This window comes from Myiozetetes cayanensis, unplaced genomic scaffold (assembly GCF_022539395.1).
Source record: "Myiozetetes cayanensis isolate MyiCay16 unplaced genomic scaffold, myiCay2020 scf7, whole genome shotgun sequence".
Taxonomy (NCBI): domain Eukaryota; kingdom Metazoa; phylum Chordata; class Aves; order Passeriformes; family Tyrannidae; genus Myiozetetes; species Myiozetetes cayanensis.
In genome coordinates this window covers 15,629,327-15,639,421 of record NW_026087964.1, presented here as the reverse complement: position 1 = coordinate 15,639,421, position 10,095 = coordinate 15,629,327, and the positions used below count along the sequence as shown (strand labels likewise).

General features: G+C 35.9%; 1 protein-coding gene across 3 annotated transcripts in view; it reads right to left on the bottom strand.

Annotated features, from left to right (window-relative positions):
• Positions 1-5,649: 5,649 nt before the first annotated feature.
• RBPJ (recombination signal binding protein for immunoglobulin kappa J region) overlaps positions 5,650-10,095 on the bottom strand; it is a 143,703-nt gene continuing 139,257 nt past the window's right edge. For all 3 annotated transcript variants that reach the window (XM_050338684.1, XM_050338686.1, XM_050338685.1), the window contains one exon: positions 5,650-9,846. In XM_050338684.1, the coding sequence (XP_050194641.1) occupies positions 9,531-9,846 (316 nt within the window). In that variant the 3' untranslated portion in view covers positions 5,650-9,530. The remainder of the gene's footprint in view (positions 9,847-10,095) is intronic.

Below are 10,095 nucleotides of genomic sequence, written 5' to 3'. Positions count from 1 at the left end.
CATATTATAAATCTCTAGAGAAATTACTATTTCAGTGAGATGCAAGAGAGCTACTCACATCCCAACTTTGCATCCAAGTTATCTTGATGAGGCTTTTTTCTTTATCCTTTTCTCCTTTTTTTTTTAAACTTGATCTTTGTGACCCTGGCACAGTACATCAAATTGGTTAAAATTATGTAAATTCAAGATGACTTCAACTTGGATAGCACACATGCCTGAGCTTTTTTGGTAGAAATCTTGTATATGATTTGGGATTTTCTATCTGAGTTCTTGACTATTTACCAATGACAATTGATTTTAAAAATTGGTATATAAAAAATAATTACTAGACAACAAGAGTTTTAAACTCAGTTCTCATAAAGTCTAGCAGCTTATTGAATTATCATTCATCTGTTATTTAATTTTTCCCATTTTACATCACTAGGTTTTAGAACGAAATGATTCATGAATTCTGGCCATCATTTTTCCACAAACAGCATATTCTCTTGTCTTATATGACTATATATATATATATATATATACATATGATGATTGGAAAGTTTTCATAGGTCCATAAATACTGAATTAATTGAAAAGCAGGATAATTATCAACATCATTAGTATTCACTCTAATATGACCAGCTGCAAAGAGTGTACTTGTTAAACAGCATGAAAGTACAGTGAGAGAAAGAAGTTAGATTGTAATATAATGTGGAACTGGTTAATAAAGGTTTTTAAGATCTCAGCAGATGAATGGCAAAACTCTACTGTATTTCACAACTGTATCCCTCAAGGTTGCTGAAATAACAGGCTACTGAGATCTATGTATAATTTTTAAAAGCTATGATTGCATGACATAATTAAATTTTGTCCTTGCTGTGAAGACAATTCTCTGTAGGTAGTAAGCCTAGTTTAGTGCTTCACCGTCCTAACATCCAGTGAGACGAGATGGATTTTTTTTGTGTTGTTAATTAGCACATTTATAGTAGTAGCCAATATCTATTTTTTACAAATTTACCTGTAAGCTGACAGTAGAAAGTTGTGCAAAAGGAGAATTTTGTAAAAATGTATCACTTCTAGCTCTGGATTTTCAAGATGTCCAGGATATAAAGACAAACAGATTGTAAGTTTTAGGATGAAACACATTTGGATCAAAACAGGTCAAGAACCACGGTACCTGAAGGCAGAAATACAAAACAGCAATAAAAATCACATATTTTTTCTTTGAACAATAGCACAAAATTGTCATTAACTTGAAAACCAAAACCACTTGGTCAAAACTGCAGTTGTATTTGAAAGTCTGAACACTCAACAATTGCATTTATCCTCCCAAAATAGGGAATTTTCCTTATCAACACTATTTCTAAGTTAAATGAAGAATAAACCATTTTATCAGACCGTCGTTTGATTTGCATGCCCATTAAATCTCCAAGGAAAACTGTTTACCAAAAATTGATTTAGAAGTCTAAAGCTTTCTGAATGTGTGAGACTGGGAAGAAGATGACATAAACATCAGTCTCGCACCTCAGGTCACCACATCACGCATAGCCTAAAACCCAGATGACTCCTTAAGCCCTGGCATGCTGTAAAAAGCAGTATGGGGCAGCACTAGGATTTCCAAAACAGAGACAAAAGCCCACACAAAGATTAATCCACATCAGGCCCATCAGAAGTAATTTAATTTGCTTGGAACTCTCTTCTGAAATTTGTAGTAACTGATCACTAACATGCACAGCACTGTCACAAGATGTTTTCATTTGGAACAAAAACCAAACTCCTCCTTTATCAAGGATGTTGTGTTAGTTGTCTACTTGGTCAATAAAAGATTTAAGACCTTTTTATTTTTTATGGGTTTGTATGGCATTCTGCTTTTTATTCCTGCAGACTGCCAGATTGTGCTGCCTTAGCAAGGATACCTAATCACAATGCTTGAAATGACTTAAAGAAATCAGGCTGCAACTCCTACAAAAGCTGAGCAGGATCAAGGAACAATGGGACCACTCTTTCTTTCCTCAGAAGTAACCAGATGCTGTGTTAGAAACTGCACTGACATCAAGACTCAAATCTGCAGTTGCCTTGTCTGGATGCTGAGGCGCTTGTTTTCTCAATTTTGCAAACATGGGATTCCACAGAATTATGTTAAACAACTTGATGAATATGAAATTCTTGCTCTCAAAGGCCAAGTATAGAAACACCATTAAGATCAAGACATAAGTACATTAAAAATCAGATATACCATTTCCTAACCTAATGATTTCTTTCATGTTAAAATCTAAAGCATTGCTGAATCTCTCACATTGTGGGGGAATTTCCAATTACATTTTTTAAGGCAGTAAATTCAATCATCATGAATCCTCTGCTGCTCTTTCCCAATTTCTACAGAGTAGAATTGATGGCAGTGAGAGAACTAAAATAGAATTTGAAGCATAACCGACAGAGGATAACAAGCAGAATAAATTACAAGAATAGGAAAAGGACATAATTTAAGACATTTTAGTAATAGATTAGTAGGGAAAAAAGGGAACAATGGAGGCTAACAAGATACAAACCAACCATTTGTGTTCTTTGGTTTTGTTTTGTATGTGTGGATATCTAGGCAGTGCTGCACAAGACATGCTCATGCAGGTAAAGGAGTATTTATAGTTAGCACCAAACTAAACCCTGCAACTACATTGCATATGCAGAAGTATCATGCACAGTTGTCACAGACATAGACCAAGTTTGAAGGCACTGCTGTCATGTTTACCATGTGCAATGAACACACCAACGTGGATCTCCGGATCACATCTCATTTAACAGCACAGATACCTTGGCTGGATTAGCTCTAAACAAACCATGTGCAAGTCTATTAGAATTATCAAAATCAAGAAGGAACACTGTAACAAACTGTCTCAAAAAAAAAAAAAAAAAAAAGGCACTGGTCTCAAAGCAGAATTAACCTCACTTGGAGATTTTAAGAACTAATTATAATTTTGTGACCAGTTGACTATTAAAATAGACAATTTCAAGAAAAAAAACACAGTATGTATAGATCCGTGCTTCTGTTACATAATTGCAGAAGTTATTCTTCAAACAGAACTAGGAAGCTCTTGGACAGATTCTGATGATATGCTCTGCAAGGCTGTAGCTTCTGTGACAAAATCCTTCCTTCTGTTAAAGATGGCCAGTGGAGAGCAATTTATTTAAATGTCATAGGGTGTGGTATAGCAATGTCAAAATTAATGTAGTTGCTACTGGTTATTTGTATGTCAAAGGCCTCAAAGTCAAGTCTCTCAGGAGAAGTTAAAGTAGCAAGACGAGACCGAGGGAGAGCATGAAGAGGGAGGGCCCCATCCTGCCTGTGAACACACTCGTGGGGATTCAGAGAGGTGGAAACGGACAGATTTCCCAGTGAACAAAGCAGCAAATAGAACGAAAAAGACTGAAGGTTTCAATGAACATAGATGAAGGGGCAACACAACAGAAAATTTAATTAAAAGATAAATAATAAGCAAAGAATTTCTAAATTCAAAGATTCACAGGAAACTTTACGTTTTTCTAAATTACATGTGTCATCCTCAAACACAGACCTGTAGATCGTTAAGGCCAGGACTGTAGAACCTTCCATTCTATGGACCTACAAGCAGCTTAAAAAACAATCAACTAACATTGCTTTCTCCCCACTCCACAGCACAACAGCACCGATGGCAGCACACAGTCTCAAAAGTTATAATTCACCTTACTTAACACTGACTCCTCTCCTAAATTATGCAGCAAAATTTACACATTCTGAGAAAAACCACAAACTAATTAGGATCTTGAAAAGTACACATGAAAAGTAAGGGAACTGAGACTAGAATACAAAGGCAATAGCACACAGAAAGGACATCATCAAACTTCTAACCATCCCTTTCCAATACTTGAAGGAGATGCAGAACCTGAGAGATGTCAAATTCAAAAGACTTTATCAGATCTTTCTCAGACAGCAGTTAGCAAGTTTGCTTCTACAGAGAATCAAGATTGCCTGAACTTCTCTTTAGCATACATAATTAATGTTGATATTCAATACAAAAGTATTTTAAAATAAGTAATATGGCCTAAAACTCCTCATGTTTGTGACCTTACACTAAGTTTGTTGCTACTGGATATCAGAAATATATATCCTTAACAGAGACATGAACTGAGCACATAAAGTTTTTTCTATCATGCTCAGAAGCAACTCCAATCTAAACAGGGCACTGTGAAAGGTAAACTATTTCACCCCGTTCTGGAGTTCCAAATGTTCTGAAATGGCATGTATTAAATGTAAATATCAAATGAATCCTTTCCTCTAGCCCAGTTATTTCACACCATTCTCCTTTTAATCTTCTGCTCTAGAACTTAATAAGATTTATTATTGAGACTATCTATGTAGCTAATTGCCAAGGTTTAGATGAAGTGATTTTTTTAATATCTGTAGTTCTTTGTCTAAGACAAGGGCCATCCCATGTTTATTCCAGTGATACCAACACTGAAGTTCAGCACGTGACCGTTCTCTTTGCCAAAACCTCAGCTCTAACTTCTGTTCTATTCCAGAAGAATCAACTTATCATTCCAGAGGACAACTGTGAGAGTCTTTAAAATAATTTTGAGATGTAATCTGTTCATACTGTTCCTGTTTCAAACAGCAGAAGCACCACAACTGTTGAGTTTCTGACTATTTTAAGTGCTTTAGTAACAATGGCAATCACCTTTGCAGATTTTAAAAAGAATATAAAAATTTGTAATTCTTCCTTAAATGATTTTTCTCTTGCTCTTGCCACTCTTTCTTAACAATCCCTTTTGGACCCTTCACAGTCTTATGGATAAACTAGAAGTTCGTGTATTAGTTTAATACAAACCCAGTACAGGTAGATTTCTACTGTTCTATATTCTCTCTCTGCCATGTTGGCTTCCCACCTCAGAAACTTTTTTCAAGTGACTGTGCCACTTGTGCTTGGAAACTGAGAGTACATAATTTCTAGCTGTTCTTTACAGCCCTACTATTTTGTCAAAACAAGAAATAAACTTATTTGCTAAACTTCTGGCTCTAGTTACAAACCAACTGAAAGAAATGTCAGACAGTCTGCTATTAAGAATAGGATGAAGTCAGGTATACTAAATGCAATAAAAAAGTTGCTAAAGTTAAACAACTAAACACAGTTCATTTTTTCTTATTTAATAAATTATATAAAAAAGTGAAACTTTTTTTTTTACACATTATTAAAAAACAGTTTCTTATCTAACTTCAGCAATAATACAAGCAATAATGAAACCAATTTAAATTTTTGGGTGGACATTTCATATCCTGTTTAAGTGGAGTCCAGTGCACACAGCCTCACAACTACTGATGATGTTTCATTCCCAGGGTTGGTCTTCTTTTGTGTTGTTCTGGTTCCATTGATGACCTCACTGTTCATTTGGGGAAAAAACACCTCAAACCAAACAAACAAAACCAAAAACCATACTTCTCGGTTAACACTGAAAAAAATCCACAAAAACGTGGCAAGTTTCAACACCTGCTCAAATCGTAAGTACTTTTGTATCATCATACAGATGTTCAATTATGGTTGTCACATCAACAGTAACATGGTATTTTATCTTTAGCCTTGTAGGAAAAAAAACTCAATAGCATATGCACATGCACACACAGAGTACACTTGACAAGAACACTTTTACGTGGTTTACATTTCACTTTTATTTAATCCTCAAAACTGCCCATATTGCAGGGTTTTTCTTGATGAAATATGGAACTGAGCAATTAATTCTACAAAATTATGGTAAAAACTTGCTCATTTTTCTACCTTTATTGCTAAGAAACTTTACAGGTGCACAGTTTGTAAAAATAACCCTTTTAAGACTGAATGTATACACATGCTACAGGATTTAAAAAAAATGACATTAGCATAGCACCTCCAGATGGGGCAAATGCAGTGCTGAACACACAGAGAATGTTCACGAAGTTAGAACTGCTCATTTATTTTACAGCTTCTAAAGGGAAGATATTGTTCAGTCCTAAAAGGGTTAAGTAGAAACCCTAATATACTTCTTTTTCTAACAAAGCTGCCACTCAATCCCACAGTACAGTGCTTGAAAACAAAGTCAAAAGTCTGGCACAGGAAAGTATACACATTTGTTCAGTACTCATAAACACAGCTGCTTTTGAAAGAAAGTAAATAATATGGTTAATAATTGAAGAGCATCTTAGTTTCAAGATGGACACCTCTATGGAGTCATTTAAACTACAAGTGGGTAGCTTACTTCCAATAGGTACTTTGTTTCACTTGGCATTATTATTTTGTATATGGGGAATACACTAATTTATGTCTTGAGTTCATATCTTTTCAGGTAACCATTCTGATCTTTTAAGTCTGTGCAATGAAAAGAATTACAAAATACCATTATTAACACACTTGTGGGATGCCCTCAAGGCAAATAATTAGGAAAAACATCAGCAGCAGATTATTAAAGACTATGCTAGTGTTGATTTCTGAAACGCAGTTCCAAACAACAGAAAACAAGAAAAGGCATAGCTAAATTAGAGCACTCACTTTGCTTTGTCTCCCTAAAGTTGGAACTATAACAACATTCTGAACACAGACTCAATTTCTATGTATACAGAATTAACAGCAGACTTAACAGCTAGACTTGAACAGTTATAAGAGTTTCATACTGAAACATTCTATAAGTAGTTTTATCAAAATCTTGAGATATCGTTAATATAATGAAAATTGATTAACAGCTCACAAGGCCAATATATGTAACAATATCACCCCACAGAAAAAAGTTCAGGAAGATAATGTATCTGAACAACTGGACGTATTAACAACAGTAAGGACCTGGAAGACCATTTCTGTACTACAGGATAACTACTGGCAACAACAGAGCCACAAGCCCAACAGAAAAATGGGGTTTAAAATGGTCTTGTAAGCAGAACTTTATAGGCTCTTTTTTTGACCCACTTGGCGGTAGTGTGTAGAACAGCAAAAATTAGGCTAAATCTTTACAAGTCAAGGAATATTATATCTATTGGGCAAAAATTACTGCACGTAAGGAAACTGAATATAAAAAGTATTGCATTTATATGTAAAAAATTTAAAATAATGAGTATAAAAGCACGTGTCAAGTTCTGAAAAGATATTTTAAATAGTCTTTGAAGGTTAAAAGGCTTGTTATGGTTTGCCTGCTGTGTGTATATCACGGTGTCTTCAATACCCTCTAAATCTGAGATATATATATATATATATATCTTGTTTTATTCTCGGTCTAATTAGTGATGAAAATCTGTGGCTTTTGAACTAAGCCGTACTGTAAGATACTTATGTCCTTCCAATAAAAACACTGTGAAATGATTCCTGCCACAACACAATAAAACGAAATTTTATAGCACATACAAAGGTAAACAGATTTGCAAGTAAATGCCAGTAAACAGTTTAAAACAGAGATAAGGCCACAATGAATTCTGCCCTTGGTCACTGGAACGGAGATGAGGTGAGGCAGCATTCACTAGTGCTCGGAACCAGCATCGCGACTGTCACGGGAACAAGTTTGTAACACAGAATAGCAAACATGAAGGCCTGTGGTAGAATACAAGCACGTTTCAGGAGGACAGTGGCACTGATTTTACTATTTGCTAAATACGCTTTATAACCGATCTCTTCCTTTGAACACATCCTTCTCACACACACAACGGAGCACTAAAGCAAGCAAGGAGAATGGAGCGTCAGAGTATGCAAATATGGTGCAGAGTCGATGCCTTAAAACGGTGGTGGGTGTTGAAACTGGAATAAGTGGTCAGAAATAAAAACCCTATGAAAATGGTCAACAGGTAAGCTGGTAAGCAATGCACTGCTGTAGGAAGCCACAGGTTCACATTTACACAGCAGTTGTGACTTTTGCTTCAGAGTACAGAAGAGGCTGAACATGTAATGAAATTCGTATTTTGGCTTTTAAAGAGAAGATCACACTATCACAACTTGTCCTACAAGCCTATGCCTAGCTCTGTGACTACAAATGAACTACAGGGGTATACTTTCAAATACAAATGAAGCAGGCAGGTCTACAAGGAGGGACAAAACACAGCAAAGTCAAAAAGAAAAAAAATGCAACAACCAACAAAGTCAAAGTGCAAATGAGCCTTGAATTTATGATGGAGAGAAGACTTGAATGTTGCACAAGCTGTTGGCAGGGAAAGGGAAACCCACAGGAAACAAAGATGGGAGGAGTTGACATCTTCATAGTGCTTTTATGATTTTCTATTTGCCCATTTCTAAGTAATAAAATTTACTTCTAGTTATTATGGTATGATCACTTCACAATGAAAGCACATTCTCAATACAAGTGTTACGTGAAAGTCTGGCCTAATTTACTGAACAGTATGAAGAAAAACATGCTTGTTGTGATTCTCAAGTGATGGAGGGCATCACCTACCAATCCCATTTGTAGCACATACTTCTCATGGTACTTTAGTTACATGCCAACAAGACAGAAGACATGCTGCCAAATGAAGTTATTGGGAACATTCCACTTTTGAAATAAAACATTTAACTTACATTTAATACAAATTATATACAAGATTAGAAAAACCTGAACAGATCCTGAAACATTTTCAGATGTAGTATGACTGAGCAAGGAAGAGGGGGAGTAACCCAGTAACAACCCTTCAAAAACACCAACATATGCCTGTGACATGAACAATCATTAATATGACTGCTTGAGATGCCACTTTAGGAAAAAACTCATGTAATGTTAGAACCTCATGAATTATCACTATAAATACGTATTTAAAAAAAGAAAAACAGAAATAACTATTAACAATGACTGAAAACAGAGCACTAAAGTTAACATACATTGCATGTATTGCAGGCAAGGCAGAGGCATTTTTTAAAGCTTTTGCACAGACTTCATATAATCTTAAAAAAAATATGCTGGCCTTTACAAGGTTCTACTTGCTGAAATAAAAACAATTTCAGTCCATAAAAAGTCACAAGACTTCAGTTTAAAAAAAGGAACAGTTCCAGCCACAGACCAAAAATATATATTTTTTTTTTTAAAACTGGAAGAGTATGGTAATTAGATTATACAAGCATGGTCAGGCTTTGGAACCTGAATATACTTCAGAGCAAAAGCTCAGAGAAAAAAAAATATAAACTATTTGGTAACAAAAGTGTACTATATGTTGTGATACAAAAAAGGTATGGTGAAAATGTACCTTTTATACTAAAGCTTATACAAGTTCCTTGGTCCATAAAAACTATGATGTGTTCATGTTTTCTAGTTTGCTCAACATGTATCCCAGCCACATTTTTGTTTCTTGCCCACTAAAAAAACCAGCTGAAAAATAGATTTTCGATAAAGTTCTTATGTTTCGGCTGTTGGTTTGATTTTTTTTTTTTTATCGTGGCTTCTGTTTTAAAGATCTCACTTGCAGGTAACAAAGTTCAAATCACATCACCTAAAATGGAAAGGTGTTTTCCCATGAAACCACAAAAATTGTTCAGTTCTCTTGAATGTAGCAAATGACAGTCAGTTAAAGTCCAGACAAACAACAGTAGTTAGGAAACTACAGTTGCTGTAGATGATGTGACATTGGTTGGGTTTGTGCTGACACTTGTGTAACTTCCCTCGCTGTTTGTGTTTGTTTCACTGGAAGCCATGAGGCTCGAGTTGGCTCGGAGGATCGCTCCAGCAGCACTGCAGTGTGGCCGTGGCCCTGGTTCCGGTGTGTATGTAAAGGTAAGGCTGGTGGAGTAAATTATGCCATCGTTACGGACCAAAGTTACTGGAACCTGCACTGGCTGTCGGACCCATCTCCAACCCTCTCGAAATGCAGAAATGTCTGGAACAACACACAGCATGCTCTCGGCGCATCTGGAAAACAGGAGAGTCCACTGAGCAGAATAAACTTAAGTTTAAAGAACAGAACAGAGTAGTTCAACACTCATCTACTCCACGCTCTGACCACTGCAGGGTTGACCGAAAATAAAGCATGGGGCCTGGTGCATTGATCACCTCTCTAGGAAGCCTGTTCCAAGTGTCTGACCATGTTCTTGGTAAAGAAATGTTGCCTAATGTCCCACTTAAATCTTCCTTGGTGCAGCTTTGAGCCATTCCCATACA